Source organism: Fundulus heteroclitus, unplaced genomic scaffold (genome assembly GCF_011125445.2).
Source record: "Fundulus heteroclitus isolate FHET01 unplaced genomic scaffold, MU-UCD_Fhet_4.1 scaffold_71, whole genome shotgun sequence".
In the NCBI taxonomy this organism is placed as follows: Eukaryota; Metazoa; Chordata; class Actinopteri; order Cyprinodontiformes; family Fundulidae; genus Fundulus; species Fundulus heteroclitus.
Genome location: NW_023397154.1, coordinates 250,770 through 272,398, shown reverse-complemented (window position 1 = coordinate 272,398; position 21,629 = coordinate 250,770). Strand labels below are relative to the sequence as shown.

At 41.9% G+C, this 21,629-nt stretch overlaps 1 protein-coding gene across 1 annotated transcript; it reads left to right on the top strand.

The window, feature by feature from the left end:
• Positions 1-1,973: 1,973 nt before the first annotated feature.
• Positions 1,974-17,278, top strand: LOC105923669 (IgGFc-binding protein). Its single transcript, XM_036133959.1, has 14 exons — positions 1,974-2,040; positions 2,185-2,314; positions 6,029-6,284; positions 6,425-6,581; positions 6,699-6,786; positions 6,871-6,933; positions 7,091-7,287; positions 7,369-7,503; positions 7,595-7,782; positions 9,594-9,745; positions 11,529-11,774; positions 11,867-12,029; positions 12,195-12,278; positions 16,431-17,278. Exons 1-13 carry the CDS (start codon positions 1,974-1,976, stop codon positions 12,276-12,278), a joined length of 1,926 nt encoding a protein of 641 aa, XP_035989852.1. The 3' UTR covers positions 16,431-17,278.
• The last annotated feature ends 4,351 nt before the right edge of the window (positions 17,279-21,629 follow it).

Here is a 21,629-nt window from a genome sequence, read left to right as displayed (position 1 = left end):
GAGAACACAAACTTCAGGAAAATGGAGAAAACAGAAACAAGAGCAACCCAAACACCTGGAGAACATGACAACAGCTCTGTTTGATTCATCATCTTCCTCCAGTAATAGAGACCAGAACCCAGCATATCCAGAAAGATTGTTTTTAATCTGCTACAGTTTGGTTCAGCAGTCCAAGAGGGTCAAAGCCAGAGACGTTGACAGACCAGAGCCAGGAGAGTGATGGCCACCAAGTCTCCTTTCCAGCAGACCACAGCTGGGTCTTCAGATGTCCCCATGGGGACCATCATTGTCAGGATTGTCAGAACCACTGAGGTCCAAGAACAGCTTAGCAGCTCTCGTTTGGCAGTGAAGTAAGGCTCGGTTCCCTGAGTTTTATCCTGCTGCTGCAGAGGGTCAGGAATAATGGACCACAGGTGGATTTGGTTTATTATTTTTCTTCCAACCTCCTTTAAGCTCAGGTCAGTTAGCTGAAGTTTCACATGATGAATGAAAACCTGGATGTTACAGTTCAGGGATAGCCAGAGAAAATGGTAATTTTATGTAAACTCATGTTTTCCTCGCAGCACTTGCTGATTATTCTAGAGGATTTTAAGAATTTCTCTGGATAGATAGAAGATTTGAGTCTGGGCCTGTTTAATTAACTAAAGGATGAATAAAGTCAAAAGTTGATCCTTTGCCACTGAATCCACTCAGTCACACCTATATTGTTGGTTCACTGTATGGAAGCTGCAAGTGTTAAAGCTAAATTATTGTAATGAAATAAATCTTCCCAGCAGTGCTGTCCGTCCATCAGTCCATGGGGGTGGTTACATCCTGGACAGATCACCAGTCCATCTCAGGACATCAGCTACACACACAGGATGAACAACCATGTAACTCCTAAAGCCAATTAAGAGAGACCAATTAACCCAACAGTGATGTTTTCTGATGGTGGGAGGAACCAGGAGTACCTGGAGAGAACCCATTCATCAGGGGGAGAACATTAAAAGTCCTTCCAGACAGAAGCAGACAGGGATTTGAACCTTCTGGCTACAACACCAACAAGCGCTCTGTGATGGTGCAGTTGTCAGATTTTACTTTAACACGACTCAATCATTCCTGAGCAGAGTCCAGATTTGATTCAACTCAGTTTATCGTCATTTCTGTGTGAAAGTAAAACAGCAACATGAGTCTTGATGTTTTTCTGGGATCTTCAACAAGCAGCATTGACCTCTCAGACCTGATGTGTTTAATAAACTGATGTTCAGGTAGAGAGAATTACAGAAAATTATTCTTTCATATAAACGTTAATGCTGGGCTGTGTTTTCTGTTCTTGACTCTTCAGGTGAATTTCACAAGTGAAAACTTTGTGATCTGTTTCAACGGATTCTACGACCCTCAGAACAAAGGCAGCTGTGTGGTTGGACCAAAGGAGGAGGGCGCAGGGTTTGACATTTTAACTGGTGGGAAGGATTCTGAAGTAGAACAACTGATCCATCTGAATCTGCCAACCATTAACAACACCATGGAATGCTCTGTTTCCATAAATACTGATACGGTGAGTTTTTCATCATGAAGCCAAGTCTGCTTGCTGTTTATTAATCACTCAAAGAAAATTTAAACACTAAAGATAATGGAAAAATAACTACAGACCACTATTGTTATTCTAATATATTCTGTTGGATACAATAAAAGTATTTTTGGGAAGTTTTTGTCAAAGATTAAAACGTGCTGACAGTGTTCTTCTTACAGAATTCATATAATGTTGCCAACTTTGGATCAAAAACTGGTCTAGCTGTGCTCTCATCCACCTCGAATAAATTGGTAAGGAACTGTTATTAAAGTGTGAGCGAGACATAAAATCTCAGTGGATGAGGATTTTCTAGGTTCTGTTCAGCCCGTCTGATTTCTGTCATCAGGACAAGATGCTTGTTCTAACTCTGCTTGTTTTATGGCAGGTTGAGGTTCTGGTGGACGGTGTCAAAGTCGAGTCAATGAATCCATCGATCCCTTATGGAATTTTTGCAGCATTTGCAGACCTGACTGGCTGCAGACACTCGGGTTGGTGAAGCTCTCAACTCAAATGAAAAAAACTTCCTGATTCTGTTTAATTCTAATTTCACTTTATTTTTTGTCACAGAGAAAATGAAAGATAATGAAATCTGTGACCTTTTCAGCTCAGACGGATCTTCCTTCTTTTCTCAGGTGTCGTTTATAAACCAGGCGACACGGTGAGCTCTAATCCTGAAACCTGTGTCAATCTCACCTGTTCTGATGTTGGCGTCCTCCAGAAATCCAGCTGTGGGCCTCTGGAGCGTTGTCAAGGCAACGGCGTGTAAATATGACAGCTCTGTATTATTGTTATTTCAGGGAGGGAGTATGAACTGTAGACGGCCCCATGTGGTTCCAACCTGCAAGTCTTTCCTTAAATGAAGGGGTTTAATTCAAATCTCTATTATTACTCAGAATCTGTCATGGGTGTCACAGTTCTTGGTTTTAGTATTTAGTGTCTAGTTTTCCTCAGTTACACTTAGATTGTTTTTCTGGTTCCTTTGTTGTTCTCTCTCTCCTCAGTTTTCCTTCCTTCCTTTTCCACACCTTCCATCAATCAGTCAATTAACTCCTGCCATTATTCCAGCTCCTTTCCTCCCAATATTTAAGCTCCTCCCACTTTTCCTCTCTCTGCTGGGTTCTACTGTTGGTTCCAGTCACCTTGACTGATCGCGTCTTTGTTTAAACCCCAGGGGCCCGTTCTTCGTACGTCGCTAACTCAGTTAGCTGGATTTGATTTGGCATGATCTTGGATCATTTCGTTCTTCGAAACTCATCTTGGACTTGTTGTCATAGCAACATGTGCGCCAGCTTAAGCCTGCTCGAGAGCAGGCTTATTTCATGTAAACAGGATTAGATCGCAGCTTTATAAACGGAGGAGATAGGGAAGTCTGTCGTAGCCATGTCCATTTTTACGACAGCAACCTGTTGCGGAAGGTGCAAGAATAATTTGCAGTTTTTTTAATTAATCGCGTATTGCGCAATAGACAGGATCCTTTAGCGCAGCGCGGCAGTGTAATTGTAGAGAGATTTTTCTTGGTGGCTGTTATAAACAGACAAACATTTTAAAGTGGCTTTTTTAAATACAGTATAATAATTAAATTCAATTCAGTTCAATTTAATTTTATTTATATAGCGGCAATTCATGAAACATGTCAGCTCGAGGCACTTTACAAAGTCAAAATCAATCATATTATACAGATTGGTCAAAAATGTCATATATAAGGAAACCAGTTGATTGCATCAAAGTCCCAACAAGCAGCATTCACTCCTGGGGAACCGTAGAGCTACAGGGAGAGTCGTCTGCATTGTACATGGCTTTGCTGCAATCCCTCATACTGAGCAAGCATGAAGCGACAGTGGAAAGAAAAAACACTAAAGAAAAAAACACTAAAGGCTACCATTTTGTAGAATATTCTTTTTTTTTTTTTTTTTTGTAGAATATTCTTGTACTTCACTTTTACTTGTCCCCATGTTCTAGTGGGTCCCGTGGAGGCTCTGACATAAAAGAACAAAGTAAATATAAAATTATTAAAATGCAAAAATACATACTGTAGAAAGTGATAGAAACCTGTACCGTGGATAGTACTTGCGCATTAATTTGTCTGCTAGTTTTTGCAGCCCTCTCTCCTGGCTTTAGCAGACTTTGAGGGTTCCCTGTCATTTTTTTTTAATACTTTATTTTTGTCATACATTGAACAATTGGACCCCCCTTCAACAAAAATTACACAGCAACTAGTTTGACAGGAGCAGTTGAATATTAATTTAAAAATTACATTACTTATACAGTTGGTGTTAAGTTCTGATGAATCTTTTAAGACGCCTGACCAGTAGGGGGTGATCTTAGTTCATTCCCAGAAGACATGAATACGTCCTGCAGACACATTCCCACAGTTCCTCCAACATTTTGCCTTCTCAGTGTCGTTACAATGTTTACTTTTAATGTTAGGTGTAACAAAAAAACGCCCCATAGGTCACAACTTGACGTGTGGATCACAGAATTACAAATATTTAACCAAACATCCATCAGTTATTTTTATTTGAGCTTCTTTTTCCCATTTGACCTTAAGATATGTTGTATTACATTTTCTCTCGGTTTGTAGACATGAGTATAGTTTGGATATTTTTATTTTATTTATTTTTTGGGAGGTCTTCCGTTGCTGGAATCTAATAAGATTTTAAGTATACCTTTATCATCCTTCTCAAAAAATGTTATATTTTTATTGTAATTGTATCTTAGCTGAAGGTATCTAAAGAAATCCCATTTTCCAGATTATAGTTATCTTGAAATTGTTTAAAACTCTTTAATTCAGTATTGCTTGTAATCTTCCAGTAACTTGTTATACCTTTTTGTGACTACAGCCCTCTCTCCTGGCTTTAGCAGACTTTGAGGTGTTCCCTGTCGTTTTAATTAATGACTCAAATTCGGCATAACCTTCCATTAAAAGCTCGTGTTCTGCTTGAGAGAAAAACTGTGGGCGTTCTTTGGCCATGCTGAACAGCCAATAGCAGCGTTGCTGATCAATGTTTCTACTATCGATACATTTCCCCTTTTAAACAAACGCATGAACGCGCAGTTATCTCAGATAACTCAATCCAGCCATACTAATCATAAACAACAGGTGTGTTCAAAGAACCCAATTAGCCGGATCAGGATTAGCCGGATGAAATCATCTTGGATATCTCATTTGATCTCGGATGTTTTAAGCAACGTACGAAGAACGGACCCCTGGTCTACGTTTTTGTTTTTGCTCGTGCGTTTCTCTAGTGTTTCTAGAAAAGTTTTTGGCTTTTCAATAAACTTGTCCATAACGGCTCCCTGCTTTGTCTCTCTGCATTTGGGTCCTACGACAACCACTACCAGAACATGACAGAATCAGCTTTACTGGCCGAGTTTGTGACACAAACAGGGAATTTGACTTTGGTTCCACTTTAAAACATAAATATGTAAATTTTGTGGGTAGAAGGAGTACATTTTAAAATATATATTATTTTTACTGAAGAGACGTGATTTAATTAATGCGTATTATCATGTTTGTATGTCTACTTCCACAAGCTTCTCTCAATGATTTACTAGAATTTTGGCCCGTTTGTCCTGACAGAAGAGCTGAGACAGGTTTGTGGGCCTCATTGTTCCCACACAACTGACTCAGCTCCACAAAAACTGGAACGTTTGGATCTTTTTAGGACACGTGTCTGTGCGCTGATGCTTTCAACAGAAATTCAACCAATATCTGAACCAGAAATAACAGGAAAAGTCCTTCCAGATGCACAGCACAAAAAACCTGAAGAAAAAACTTTCAAAGTGATGATTAGAGGAGATTTAACCAGAAAAAGGAAGGAATCGGTTGTAAAAGCTGATGCCTCATGTGGTACTTGTTGAGGAAAATATCTTAGTTGTTATATTAATCAGGCAGTTGTATGGAGAATAACAGACAAACCTCCCAGGCTTAAGGTATGTCTCTCCTCTGTTGCTGGGTAAGATAACATGCATGGGTTGCATGGCAGGGGGTAGGTCACTTGGCTTGACCCTTTGCAGAGTAGAGGGGTCTCTTTGCTGTAAGAGCAGATCACACTCCTCCCAAGCATGGGAGGGACGCAGCCTTTAAAAGATGTATTCAGATTAGGGAAAGTTAGACAGAACTTTTTACATCTCCAGGATGTCAGCTGGTAAGGAATACAACAAAATGGTAATGTAAAATTCTGTCTCCGTTGTAATTCCTAATGAATTAAATATGCATATTACAATGTTTATCTCTGATCAATGTTTTTTCTCATTTACTGTCAAATCTTAAACCGGGGTAAAAATGGGCCTTCAGAGCGAAGCGGAATTAGGCCAGTACTATAAAATTAACACACTATAAGGGCTGAAATTGTTGGATTAATCATTATTGAATGAGCGTATCAGATGTTTAAACTGTATTACCAATATAAATTGACCTTCTAGTCATCTTCTCATTCACTGAGAGACCTCCCGTGTTCCTCCTGCCTCCACCAGCTGCTCCTCTGGCTCCCCGTTGGGCTCCAGCTGTACTGTGACGGGTCCCGCTGTCATCGGCTTCCAGGGCCAGCAGAGCTCTGTGAAGGATCGCTGTTCCTACTCCCTGCTGAGGATCCCATCGGTCCCAGGATTCCAGGTTCTGGCCCGCTTCCAGGAGCGGCGGCGTAGAGACGTGAGCTTCCTGGACAGCGTGACGCTGCGCCTGGACGGGCCGGGCGCTCACATTCACCTGAAACAAGGAGGCAGGGTTCTGGTGAGCCTCCTGCAGACGCAGCTCATCAATCAGGGAGCAGTTTGATCCTGACGCTGTCTCTGGTGTCAAACTCCCAGAGGTTGTTGTCATGGAAACAGTCAGTTTATGGGTTTAAATGTTTCCTCCACTCTGTCTCTCAGCTGGACGACTCGCCGCTGACCCTCAACAGCTCGGTTCAGACGGTTGGCGGTGTGAAGCTCTCTAAGGACCAAACTGGAGTCACCGCCAAGGTGTCGCTGTCCAACTTCACCGCTTCTGTCTTCTTTGACGGCTCCTCTGCACTGATCCACCTGGAAGGTACAGCTCGTCAGCAGAGTTTGGGTCATGATGGCTGTAAACTCTGCAGTCCTTGGGTCAGCTGTGTTCCTCCAGTTGACGCTGACTGGACTCTCATTGTGTCCTGAACCTGTCCAGGATCTGCTGGACAGTCTCTGCTGGGTCTGTGTGGAAGCTCCAGCAGCTCTGTGAGTGAGGAGAGGCTCTCTGAGGACAGCTCCACTAGGTAAGTCCTGCTGCTGCTGCTGCTGGATGAACAGACTACAGATTTACTCAGGAATCAGTCCTGACCTTGTGTGTCGCCCCCTAGCTGTGAGATGCAGTACTCCGATAGTAACGACAGCACCATCGACTGCACCAAGATGACTGAACGGTGAGCAGATGGACCAGAAACGTCTGTTTCTCTCTGATCTCTGTGGTCAACTACATGTTACACCTTTAACACCATGTGACGTCAGCCCTGGTAGCAGGTAAATCAACTTATTGATCATTTATTATCTCCCTGTTGTTTCTTTCTGCATGAGGAGCAGCTGTAACCTCCTGAAGGAGGCACCCTTCTCCTCTTGTCACATCGACCCAGAGCCCTTCATCACCGCCTGCACACACACTTTGTGCAGCTATCCTGATCTGGACGGCCTCAGGTGTCAGTTCCTGGAGGCCTACGCCAGAGCCTGCAGCCTGGAGAGCAACGGCACACTGGAGGACTGGAGGTCCAAGGCTGAGTGCTGTAAGACCTGACTCCCTCCATCCGTTCTGAAGAACCCTCCTGCTGCTTTTCACAATAACATATCAGAGTGTTGCTCTGCAGCGCCCCCTGGGGCCTTCTGCCAGGACAGGACCTGCAGCGATCATGAGTTCTGTGGAGAGAAGAGTGCTGGTGGAGAAAGTCGCTGCTTCTGTCAGGCCATTTTTGCCTCCAAGTACAGAGAGATCAAGTCTTTCGGTACGACGTCTGTGACAACATGAGACCAGGTCTGACTGGTTGGAGGAAACCCTCTAACTGAAGTTTTCCTCACCAACACTGTAACCTTCAGGTGATCCAGCCATCTGCAGCCAGAACTCTGCTTCTCTCACTCTGGTGGGTTGTCTCCTGGAGGACGAAGGCCTCGACTACTCTGCCTTGCAGCTCAAAGAGCCGACCTGCAAAGGTCAGATAGATGAGCGGACCCACATGGTGACTTTCAGCTTCAACAGCACCAACCTCTGTGGGACGGAGGTCACGGTGGGTTCTCTCCTCCAGATCTTTGCTTAGTCCACTCAGATATCCAATGTGGCGCTGAATTCTTAAAGGTATACAGCCATTATATGCCTATACTAAAATCCAGCGGATTATGATAAAATAAAGCTATATATTCCAATTGTCTGTCCAAATAGTGTTTTGATCCTTTATGAGCCTAAAAATAACCAGCGATGAGCAGATATAAACAGAGGTGGCGCCATCCACTGGCAGTACCGCAGAACTTTCAGAAAGCCATATGGTGGCTAATAAATCAATAATAAATAATGCAGAACCGATCATGAACCTTTAAAACGTCTCAAGTTAAAGGGGCAGCTTGGTGTGATCAAAGACCAACCTTTATTAATTAAATAAACCGATATACAGCAACTCTAAGAGCCTCATATCAGAACATCAAATAAAAATCCTGCTCATAAACAGAAACAGGGACACAGCCTCAGGGTAAGAACCGATCAATCGCTCTATTTAGAACTTTGTTTATACCTTAAACTGTAAAGGCCAAGAAGAGCATTGCAATAACTATAATCACTGTATAGGGTAGTTCACCCGTGACGTCACATGTGACGTCAGCGCTACATCCGGATCCCGCTGGTAGGCAAAAAACAGTACTGTTCTTGTCTACTACATGACAAAACGGATGAGTTAGAGTGTACTTTTAGTTCGTTTATTTTTGGAATCTAAACAATGCCTACGACTTGTTGTGCTCCCGGTTGCACACAGAGGCATTCCAAATTGTCGGATGTACGTTTCTGTTGTTTACCGATGGAGGAAGTACGAAGAAAGAAATGGATATTTTCAATGAAAAGAGCGCAGGCAGACCCTCCCAATGGACTGGGGGAGCCATCATACTACGACAGAATTTGCAGTCTACACTTCATCTCCGGTAAATACAACTTAATTCTGCTCTAGTCATTGTTCTACTTAAATAGCGGCTGAGGGGAGGTGGTGATCGCTACACGGGCCGGAGAAGCGGCAGCAGCAGCCCGTGAACGGCTGCTTCAGACAGTGGCGACTGCGTAAACACTACACGGGCCGCTTCTCCGGCCCGTGTAGCGATCGCCACCTCCCCTCCGCCCGTTCACGGGCGCTAGTATGTCTGTGTTTACGCTGCAATGTCGCCGACACCCCCACCCATTTTAACAAGACAAAAACACCAAAATAATCTGTAGTGAACAATGTTTTTTTATCCTACCGGGCGGGTCTTCCTCTGCTGAGACCCGGTCTGTGTCCAACGCCGCTTTCTGCTGTTACAGAAACATGTCTGAACATCCATCCATTTTCTGACCGCTTAATCCCTCATGGCGTCGCGGGGGTTGCTGGAGCCTATGTCCCGATATCAACCATCAACTTACTCTTAAAACGATCTTGTGATACGTTATCTAAAGAAGAAAAATACGTGGAGAACTCGTCGGTTTCTCTGTTTGCGTCCGCCATTGTTTTCGCCTTTTGCCTACCAGTCCGGCGCGCATGCGCGAAAAACCCGCATCAAAACCATAACAATGAACTACCCTATTAATAAGGACGTTTACCTTCAGTTCACTGGAAGAGGCTAAAAGCTGTTAGCTGCTTCTCTGTTTATCTCCTGCTGCACATGTGCAGTGTCCTACCTCTGTTTTATTATAAATAAACATGAAAGACTTTTTTACTAACCTACTGAGCAAAAACAAAGCGTAAAACAACAAAATATTAACTAATACGCCAGCAGGACGTGATAATCTTTCCTAAAAACTTTGTGTGCAACCAGAGAGAAAAAGTCAAATAATGTGCCTATGCACCTTCAATGTTTCTTTTTTCAGACCAGCAACAGCCAAACCATCTACAGGAACACCATCATGACACAGAACCTCTCTTCTGACGGCATTACTCGCCAAGACCAGGTCTACATCGACTTTTCCTGCATAGAGACCCTGCCGGACACAGAGACTGTGGCTTTCAGAATCAAAGACAGGTGGGTGCTCTGGTTGCTGACTTTACTTTGAATCATCAACAGGTAAACTTGTTTGTGGTTTCAGGTGTGGGAGAATTACTTAACTATTAACCTTATAAAAAGAAAGAAAGACTCAGAGAAAATGGCGTTCCTTTGTCTTAACAACGAGAATTCGTCTTTATTATGCCTAGAAACGTACAAAACGGGTTTCCGGAGCGAATTCTGACATTCAAATACAATGGTCGTCACTTTAAAGGCTCATAATGTGTGTGCGTTAAACACAAGTGTCTGTGTGTCTCCATTGGTGTGTGTGCGTTACACGCTATTGACGTCAATTGGCAACAGGGCTTAAATTCTGGGAAGTGTTTATCACGAAAAGTACAACAACAGAGCGATTAATTCCGCTACTTGACATATTTTGGAACCGTCCAGTTAAACAGATGTTTCCTCCTGCTCCCATCGGCGAGAGCCAGGGAAAAAAGGTCAAAATGACCCGAACTCCCATACAGGCTTGATGAAACCACAGAGAATCAAGCTGAGAAGATGTCAGTAAAACTTTTCCTAACCTAGAAAAGACGACAGATTGATGTAAATGAGTCCAGGTGAATCTCTCTGCGATTCAGGTCAATGTCATATTAAGACTTCTTCAGCATTTGGAGGTGAGTCTTCCTGGACGACCTGGACACCTGTGACAACAGCAGGACGTGAAATAGCAGATACTAGACTGACAGGTCCTCTCAGTAGCTGTGATTGGAGCAGATGAAGGCAGAACCCACGGTTTCAGGTGTGGCTCTCTGTTGGCTTAAGTGAGGCTTAAGTGAAGACTAAGGCTACGTTCACACTGCAATACGATCTTTTGCCCATATCCGTCTTTTTTACGCCAGTGTGAACGGCACAATTTCGATCTTTTCCCCTCCAAAAAAATCAGATTTGGCCCATTTTCATTTGTTGTATTGATTCGGATACGTATCGGATGCTTTCGAAGTGTCCACTGTCTTAACGCTCTTGTCACATTTTATCCGTCTTTCACGTCACTCTGTCTTTTACTACACGTCCACACTCACTAATAGCAGTTAGCGTAGCATTAAAGTTAATGGCTGATAATAGCTGCGCCGATTCTTCATACCTTTATTCGTCTTATGAAGTGGTCTTAATATTGTTGGCTCCCATTGCTTTCTAATAATAACAACGAGAGATGTTGGCTGGTGTCCGCGTCTTTAAGTTTGTTTTTTTTAACAAAACTTTATAGAAAGCTTCTAGATTGCCTTCACCATAACTTACACAAACAGTGCACTGCTGTGTGACGTCTTCTTCTGTTATCACTTTACGGTCTTTAACCGTTCAGACAGCGGTAGGATGTCGCTTTAAACAGTAGTATGAACGGCCACCTAAAAAAAAAAGAATCAGATTTTAGCAAAAAATCAGAACTGAGCATCAGGACCTGCAGTGTGAACGTAGGCTAAGATTCTGTGCCTTTGAGATGAGAGTGAAACTGAAGCTCCAGGGCTTTGAGGCAACGTTCAGGAACTCCTGAGCTTTTCTTTAGATGATCTTTGAGATCATGTGAAACAGGTGATGAACTACGTATTTTACCTTGAATACAGGTTTTAAATATAGTTACCAGTCACATTTTTGATTAAAATCCTAAGATATGGAGTATGTTGTGAGAAAACAGAGCTTGTTTTTATGCCTGGCTGTTTTACAGCAATAAAATATTAAAAGTGAAAAGTTCAAATTTCCTTAAAAACATCAGAAACCATGGGTTTGTACCAGGACTCATGCCCCCTGTGTGCATCCTCTGTAGCGCTGTGGTTCATGTCATCTCATCCGGACCTTGGAATTACTCTCTGACCATGAAGGCCTTCATGGACGCCGGCCGGACACAAGCTGTGGATTTGAACACCGAGGTACGGCTGAACCAGAAGATCTGGGTGGAGCTGGACACGGAGGGCCTGAATGAAGACCTGGTTGCTGTGGTAACCGACTCCTGCTGGGCGACAGACCGAGCGTCCCCCACTGCTGGACGTAGATATTACCTGATCAAGAACGCGTGAGGCTGTTCCCTGATATTTAACCATGAACAATCTTTCCAGTCGCTCTGATCTGAGCACCAAGATAATTGGTCTGGATGTTTGTGAGCAGCTGTCCAAACTCTGAGGACCAGACGGTGAAGGTGGAGAAAAACGGAGAGGGAACCTCCAACTTCTTCTCCTTCAACATGTTCCAGTTCTCTGGGAGCTCTGCTGAAGTCTACCTGCACTGTAAACTGCAGCTGTGTGTCAAACAGGGGAATGTCTGCATCCCGGTAAGACTTGATGTCAAACACAGCATGACAGATATTTTCTCCAAACCTGAATCTGTGACTGTTTTTAGTTAATAAAATAATTTACAAAAGTAAATGAGACAAAATTTCCACAGATTGCTGTCAGCAGCCTTAGTATAGAGAATGGACTCTGTCTTTATCTTGCAGACGTGTGACGGAGCTCGGAGACACAGATCAGTCAGGTCCAGACCTGGAGCTTCTGCCTTCATCAGCATGGCCTGGACCACCTAGGTAACACTCAGCCCTGCTACTGCAGGTTCTCATAATTAGTCCTTTTCACGTGCTGTTATATGGAGAGTCAGAACTGAGAAAATAAAGCAACAAAGAAGCATATTCAGCCTTTTAAACCTCTCTCCCAGTGGCTGTACGACATTTATAGCAGCACCACTCATTCACAATGGACTATAATTTTAGATTAAATTACATTTAACTACATTTTTAATATTGAGGACTTCTAGCATTTGCTTTCACCACAACACAAACAGTCCAGGCACTAACTAGAAAAAATTCTGAAGAAATTTAGCAAGGCGCCTGCCTCTTGGTGCATACTGTACCATCAAAAATACTACCAGGAAGTAACAGGAAGTTCCTACGGCCTTCACAGCCCTCACAGCAGCCGTTGAAAGGTGCCATGTTAAGTCAATGGACCTCCTAGGAGCCTCTTGCTAGCAGCGTTGTCATGGAGACTCACTGACAGCTGCAGCCCTCTCTGTCTGTAAAGGCAGAAGAACCCTGGCTAAGCAGAAGTTGGTAGGACCTTCCTAAAGCTACTTCTGGTTAGCAACATGCTAACAGTTAGCTGCTAGCATGGTTGTGTTCAGTATCACCGGGTGATGTTACTCTGTTAGTTTGGTTAAAATCCTGTACTGAGAAGTGCCTAAAAAGGGAGAAAATCCTAAAATTCACCAAATCTGTAAAGCAGAAGTTTGTACAAGCTTACTAGAGCTACTTCCGGTTAGCAACATGCTAACCGTTAGCCGCTAGCATGGTTGTGTACAGTATCACCGGGTAATTGTACTCTGTCAGTTTGGTCCAAATCCTGTACTGGGAAGTGTCTCAAAAAGGGGTGCCAATACTTAATGTCACCAAACGTGACCAAAGTTCATGGGTCAGATTGGCCTCCTTTAGCAACTCAGCCTCACCACATCTGGGCGCAGAACTCAACATTTGACCGAAATGGTCAGTAGCGCCATTTCCCACAGGTGGGTGGTGCTGTATTGGCCAATTGGGTCGTGTCTGGGCATCATGCCAGGTCCTGTTGGAAGCAAAGGCCCAATAGGAAAGCATGTGAAATACAAAATGGGCCAGAAAAGTCACACATGGCTGAAAGTCACTTACCTGACTCCGCCAGATAGATTTGCTCCGCATATCCATCTGGAAACCTTCCGTTGAAGTAATTTTGGGAAGGGGCGAAAATACTGGTTAGCTGATTGGCCTATGTTGGTGATAGACGGGCCAAATAAACCAATCAGATCAACGAAGCATATGACTCGTCAACATGCTTCGTCGTCGCGACGACGAAAACACAACCACAAGCCAAGCTACTCTTGCTGCTGCAGGTAAAGGCTCGTTAGCTCAGCAGAGAAATACTCTGTAATTCCGATAAAACTTGCTCGATAGCCACGCTAACGCTAGTTTCGTCGGCTGAAGCCGCCATGTTCATTAGACTGAACTGTCGCGCTTCTTGTTGCGTCACACCTCAACCCGCCTCAAAGCCAACGCTGATTGGACGTTCGTTTGGTGAACGGCTCCAAATTTTCTTTAACGGAGAGTAGCCAGACTGATCTGCGAGTGAAACCTTGAAAGCTCGCGAGATCAGAATGGTCTCACGAGGCTAGAAAGTCACTTGAAAATTTAAAAATGTCAAGGGGAAGTGACTGTGCGAATTTCAGATTTCTACATTAATCACAGCAACTGCAGTGAGCGTCGAAAGTTGCCATTCTATCTCAATGGAGCTTCTCCCTCTGGCCCTCAGAGTTCTGTCGTCATGGAAACTCACTCACACACCTGCAGCTGGCCCATCTACAGAAGTGCAGACACTTTGTGTCAGAGTCTGCCTATTGGATTATAATGGAGAACTTTGCCTCGAACAACGCTTCATATCTCCTGATCCGTAAATGGTAGAGACGTAATTTTTTTCTGCGTTTAGTTCGTAACGGATAGGGGAAAAAGACAAGCTATCGTTTTTTGCTGGAAAAAGTTTAATAAAAGCGTAGAAAATTATGATATATAGGAGATTTTTTTAGATTTTTAGAAATCCTCTAAACACGGCCCCGAACAAATCGCTGTAGCTCAAAAAGTTATAAGAGATATCATAATAATTCTTTCACCGTGAGTATCAGCAGGCTTTTGAGGACTATGGTGCTCAATTTTATGTTTGTACAAGAATCGGTGTAGGCACAGCGATGATGTAAAAAAGTGGATGATGTGGGAAAATGCAGCTCCAAAGCGTTTTTAGGATTTTCCACATTCGCTACTCCCGAACAAATTGTTCCTACGGAAAAACCGTAACAGTTATCCACAAAATTCCTTTTTTGTGAGTGCCAGAAGGGTTGGGACATTCATGTGTGAAAGTCTCATGTCTGTACATAAAACGGTTTAGGAGTAGCGATGATGCGAAAAATTTTCAAAACCGCTCCATAGAAAATGAATGGGGGAGGTTTCGGGTTTGTGTCGCTCTGAGGTGATTTGCGAAAAATCTATAAATGCCACACCAATGAGGGTTACATTTCCCGAATCCTGACAAAAATACCTACGTTTTGATGTATAATTTGTCTACGTAGAGTGAAAATTGAGCGAGTAAGGTCAAGTTGTTCGGAGTTTTGAAATCTTTAAAAAAGCTAGAGTGAGCCACTCTAGCGGTTGGAGAATTCCGTCATCTACTCTAGCGGTTGGAGAATTCCGTCATTGACTTTCATTGTAAACGATGATTTCGCTGATTTTTGGACATGAGCTTAGAGGAGTAACTGTGAAGAGACGATAAAAGATATCCACATTCCGTTTTCACTTCTGAGTAGTTCACAGATATATCTACAAACTGCAAGTTAAACGGTGTTTGTAGGTGAAAGCATGACGACACAGTACAGCGTTGAAAATGGTAATTTGGAGGTTTTTTTGAGGCTTTCTTTCTACCCGAAAGAGTACAGCACAGCACTGTCTCCTCATTGCAAATGCTATGGCAGGCGCCTAATAAAATGAAAACACATTTATACTTATTGGTTAATACAAAGATGAGTATTTCAAAACAGGCATTTTGAGCTGTGTGGTAAAAGAGCTCCACTTTAGCACATATGGCAAATTATGGAGGACAAAACCTACTTTGTTAGTGGAGTGGAGGTTTCTTTAGTTATTTCTTCTAGAAACACTAAGCAGTAGTGGGAATATACAGAAGCCAGTGTGTATCTCTATCATCTCCTGAAGGCAAAGCAGACCCCTGCACTGTCTCAGGATCATCTCTCGTTTTTGCTCAGAGGATTTTCTCGTAATTAAATCACAAAACATAAAGACACCACAGAAAATAAATTATTTTGCCACAAAAGGCTCATCTCATCTCACATCAAAACAAAAAATGACCCAAAATAACAGAACATTTCTATGTGAGACACCCAGCTAGTCGGCTGCTCGGTCAGCTCAATCTTCCACTAGATGTAGCTCATTGTGTTTATGTGCCGTTTTGTGTCCAGAGTCCAGACAGGCACTAACTGCTGTAAAATAGTGGCTCAATATTCTTAGTTAAAAACAAAAAATAATGGAAAGATGTCCAATGTGGTGAGATAAGGAGATTTTGCCCCTTTGTCATGTCCAGCTTCATGGCAACCAGAACGCTGCTCCAGCTTCCATAGTTGTGCCAAACATGACCAAAGGAGGCTTTATACCTATACATCCTCCCTTGACACCCAAAACGTGATGATTTATTTTATTGCTGTTCAGGTATCAGGTACAAACCAAACATGACAGAGGAACAGAAAGAGAATCAAAGAAAATCTACAGGTTTAAAACCCAACAACCAGCTACTACAAAAATAAAATAAAAATAACAGCCACCAAGGGGAAACTGAAACAATGCAAGCATGAACACTTGCAAAGAGAAAAAATAATGAAACACAAACAGCATCAACACCAGCAGCTTAGGCCCAGGAGATGAGAACTAGCCCATTATTAAAGTCTGTTTGATTTCCCACCAGCTAATGAGTTATTGTCAACTATTGTTTATAGATTATTCTTCTAAACTAATTAATTAGGATAAATGTTTGTGCCGCAGTCTAGGGTCAAGGTTCAGTGCTGAGTTAAATACTCAAAGTTAAAAGGTGCAAAGACGAGATGTTTGGGTGATTGGCTTTGGAGAAAAGACAACAGTAAAACTTTGGTTCTGTTGTGTTCTCAGGTTATTTTGACCTGGACAGACTGACGGGCTGCAGACGTTTGATTGGTTCTGATCCAGAGCCTGGATGTGTGGAGGTTGACTCAAACAGCCGCAGCGAGCTTCTGTTGGAGAGGAAGAGAGGACAGACCTGTCATCTTTGTCATGAGTCCAGAGCTGATGTTTTCATCTCTTATGAATGACTGGGTGTTTTAGGGCTACAGGTGATAATTAAAGGGAGATTAAAGGGCTTTCAGATTAGTTATTTTACTAGGGTAAATATTTTAATGGAGAATAATCATTGATTTTGTTGAAACTGTGTTGTGGTTGAGTTCATCATGACTTATAAAGAAGAAGACAACAACAACCTGAACATGAGGGATTAAAAGCTGCTACAGAGTTTCAACGCAGGCTGGAGGAAGTTTAGAACTGGAGCAGGAACACAGCTGAGCTCCAGCTATTTTCTATCTAGAAGGACTGAGGCTGAGTCTGCTTAGAATATCTCATTTACCAGCAGAAAATCTGCAGATCTTTAGGGTTTAGTGTAAGATGCTCTGTTATCCTCTGAAGCTAAAGCTGGTTTATGTGCTTCTATCTTTAGGAAACGGGTGAGAGAAACTACTACTCAGGGTTTATCTTGGTTCCATCAGGTCCTGATTTAATTTAATTTGATTCAGATCCTTCAGTGTCTTATTGTTTCAGAGGTTTTACTGTTCCCAGACATATCAGACAAATTACTATTACCTGAACTATTAAATCAGAATTTTAATCCTTGAATCAGGAGGATATTGCTTTGAAAAACAGAATGTGTACTGTAACGTTTAATTCACTGTTGAGGTTTCAGACAGCATAATAAAAGGTTTAAGCAGTTATTGTGTCACTCATTATTACCAGGCTCTTGCAGGGAGAAAGTCATGAACCTGCTTGTGAAGCTGGCAGAGGTCTGCTGGGTGCATCAGTCCATCTGGAGGCAGAGTACTGCAGCCAACCCTTCCTGTCCTAAAGGGACCCAGAAACTAAATGGATTAGCCATAAAACTCATCAGCAGGAAGCAACAAACTCTAAATCACAACATTTAAAAGAGAAATACATGGTGGGCCGGTCTCTGATGAGCAGAGGGTCAACCAGGAGCTCTGAAAGGTGATCAGGCCAGAGATCTCTCACTTCTTTCTAGCCCATCATATCAGACACTCTTGTTGAAGGCAGAAGGAAAAGTGTTTCATTAAAACTGAAAACGAGATGAAAAGACCAATAAAAGCTGACCTGTCCATAGTCTGGTACTAAGGTGTTCAGGTCTAAAACCTCAAACTATGAGGATGATTCCCTTTTTACATAAAAAACTGGATCCCATCAGAGAAATGTGACTTGAACCAAACCAGTACCGGTTAATTTAATCCCTATAAAACGATGAGCCAGCTAAAACAGAATCATGTGATTAATATGATCAAACGCAGCAGTAAGGCTAACAGCACAAGTCAACAAATAAAACCCAATGATACAGAACATTGGTGGCAGTCTCTCTTTTAATGATGCAACCAATCAGCTGGATTCTGGTTCTGGATATTCCAGCTGATTGGTTGTGCTCCTGATAAATCAACAGACAACATTTTGTTGCTTCTTTGGTGGATAAATATCCCAAAGACAGACTTTTAATAACGATAGAAATATAACAATTTGGGTAAATCTCTAAGATTTAAATATTTTTTCACCAAAATTTAAAAAAAAAAATGCAAACAATATAATAATCAAATTATCTTTATGTACTGTTTGATACTGTTAAAAACCTCTTAAACCTGTCTTTCTTTGAGGATAATTTCCAATAAATTTTTCAGCATTTATGTATTTTCTCCACACAAACTTGTAAAATCAAATTTCCTTCTATAACCTTTATTGTTACATCTCACAAGGGTTGGATTTAGGAAGTATAGGGGCCCTGAGCCAGAACCGGTTTTGGTTCCCTATCCACAGACCGGTGGACCTACATGTCTGCAGACACTGATCTCTGGTCAGTTTAAAACATACCCTGACGGTTCCATCATGCCACCTAAAACGCTGCAGGGAAAACGGACCAGAACCCTTCCATAAAATGTCTTCATACCTGCTGAAATAAAAATGACAGAACATGTTTTTATAACAAACTCAGGCCCGGTTGTGTTGCTGCAATGAAATCACTGAAATAAACCAAAAGCCAAGGAGGAGTAGACTTCATTGAAATCTTGATGTTTTCACATCTGGTTACTTGAACATTGTTTAAATTCATAATATTTCATCAGTATTAAAATGACTCAGCTGATGTGGGCCTATGAGTTCTTTCTAAAGTTTGGTCCAGCATCTCACTACTAAACATCATCTGATCTGCTTTTTCAATGTAATCTAAAATATGTCCAGGTTCTCATGTTTTCTGCCTCCATGTATGATTGTGTGCTGCCCCCTGCTGGCTGCTTCTTGTTATTACCTCACAGTCCACAGGCTTCAAAGGTCCTCTTCACAGTAAAGCTTGGACTGAGCAGGTTTCACCATAAAATAAAGAAAACAAGAATTCAGATGTTTTCAGATCAGATCAAATATACTTTAATAATCCCAGAGGGAAATTGCTGTTTCAGTACAACCTCCATAACAGAACATACATCACAAACATTTCAGGTGGAGACAATTTACTGAGGCCATGCTGCCAAGGACACCGCCTTTACACGGTGCCCACAGGGCGCTGCCATTGACTCTGTGGAAAGATAGTAGCCACGATATGAAGGGAGAGGGAAAAACACATATTTCACACTTTATCCTGTTAAAAGGATACAGTTTGAGATATCAAAAACCCCGGCACAAAAAAATTAGTTCAACAACTTTCACTCAGCAAGATATACAGTGTTAAATTATCAGATGATTTACACACATAGCATTAAGAGTACTCATGGTGTTATTTGACCTCATTCCTGTTAAAGTCAGTGATTCATGCCTGACTTTGCTTTGAAATCATGTGGAGCTGGCAACATGGCAACCAAGGATGGCAACTTAATTTATCTGAAGTTGGGAGATCTTATGAAATTGAAATATGTGGAATGAACAAATTAAGAAGATGCTGGACCTTTCAGGGATCTGAGCATTGGTGGCTTGTAAACAGGGGACGCTCAAAGAGGAAGAGATATAATTACAAATGCAGCATAAAAAATTATTACAGTTTTCAAATGCTCTGACAACCAGACACGTCCTGTGGTTTGGTTTAAATCAAATAAAAGTCTCAGGCCATAAGGACAGTCGTTATAGAGGGAAAAAAGGAGGTGGCTTCACATGTCCAGATGATGGCTTGAACAGAGCTCTGAATGACGATCAAAGCTGATATTACAATCAGAATTAACATCTTAAAAGCTGCTTTGATCAGATAGGCAGCTTTTAAGCTATCTTTATGAGATTGCTAGGGAGCCATCTAAACCCAATATATGAGTTAGCTGGTAGCTTTAAGGACATCATAAGGAGTCCATGGACTCTAAACCAAAGCCATTGCACGCCCATTTTTTTTTAGAGGGTAGCTTTACTGTGTCAAGACGAAGAGAAAAAAGAAAAAAAGTGTTCATCTTCATATAGCAGTGGGACTCGAAACCCGCTCTCCTAGATCCACCTGTCTTCTTTTGGGGGCTGGAACCGGGCTCCTCAGGAACCCTAGGTGATCACGGCATACTTAGACCCGCTTAAAATCAATCATCCTGAATCATTCCTCTGCACTTAAAATTTACAAAAAAACTGCTCACATAGGATCTGACATCAAAGGTCCAAGAGATTTAACAAAAAAAAAAGAGAAAATCTCACCTTATTTTCTTCGCAGCTGCTGCTGTGTTGTCATCTGGGCGGAATCACCATTTGTTACTGATTGATGACCTTGCTGCGGTCACCCCAGGTTCTTTTACTGAATCATGTGATATTTCTACTGTAGACTTCTGTAGGAGTAAAAAGACCCATGAAACCATAATTATATTTACCATATTTAATCTAAAAGGCAGAGAGACTTCAGTTCAGTACTGTTTGTCACACAACGCTGATGGGGACATTCTAAAAATGCTTAACGTGAAAAAGCTTAACGTGGCTTAAGGTAGGAAAACAACGAGGAATCATCACCAAATTTCGCATGGCCATATCTTGTCATGAAGACTTAAGCCTGTCAAAAAAAACGAAATCCAACGATTATAGAAGATATCTCACATTAACGTTTTCTTCTTCATTAGCGCCTATGGCGAGAAAAAGGCTTAACGTGGTTTAATGTACCTTATCAATGATCAACAAATTTCTCTTTCATATTGTGTTCGATATTTTTATAGTTTTATGTGCTTATGAAGAGCAATATGAGAGAGAAATTTGGTGATCACCGAACGTTGTTTAGGTACATTAAACCCCATTAAGTTTTTTCATATAGCCAGCCTCTATATACTTAATGTCATATAACGTCCATAATAATTGGACTTTGGTTTTGATTTTTTGATAGTTTCATGTGCTTAACAATATATGAGAGAAATTTAGTGATCACTGAGCGTTGTTTAGGTGCATTGAATTGCGTTAAGCTTTTTCCTTTGCCTCAATGAAGCAGAAACGCTTAATGTTAGATAACGTCCATAATAATTGGACTTTGGGTTTGACATTTTGACAGTTTTATGTGCTTATTAGGAGCAATATGAAAGAGAAATTTGGCGATGATTCCTCGTTGTTTTCCTACCTTCAGCCACGTTAAGCTTTTTCACGTTAAGCGTTTTAGAACGTCTGATGCCATTTCAGAGAGAGAGAGACTCAGATCGAGCCTCCCGTTCATCCTTTCACCCAGACCTAAATACTGCATTCAGATGGATTAAATCAAAATGCAGCAGCTTTTGGCAGAAATTACTAAACATAACGGTGGGATTGAAGGAAAAAAAAAAAGAAAAACAAATAAAAAGTTTAATATTTTAGTCTGGAAAATTGAAGTTTGAAAGTTGCAAGTCAACACTTTACCATCTGCGTTGGCAATCCCCTAACCTGACCCTAGCCAGATGAATTTCGCTCCGCCTAGCTCCACTCATCCATCTGGGACAGATCCATAGGAATGGCATTTCAGAAGGCTGGGCCTTATCAAAAATCCTTGCATATGATTGGAAAAGCCACTTGTCTGTCATCTTTATCGACGTGCTATTTCAACCACTCACACTGAAGCTAACCCGTGACGCTGATGAGAGCGACGCAGGAGAAAAACCAAACTTGCCA

Excerpts from the sequence above, each read along its gene's own strand:
- LOC105923669 (XM_036133959.1), top strand. The coding sequence starts at position 1,974 with ATGAATCCATCGATCCCTTATGGAATTTTTGCAGCATTTGCAGACCTG. Across the intron at positions 6,285-6,424 it reads AACAAGGAGGCAGGGTTCTG|CTGGACGACTCGCCGCTGAC; the intron begins GTGAGCCTCCTG and ends TCTGTCTCTCAG. Across the intron at positions 7,504-7,594 it reads CAGAGAGATCAAGTCTTTCG|GTGATCCAGCCATCTGCAGC; the intron begins GTACGACGTCTG and ends TGTAACCTTCAG.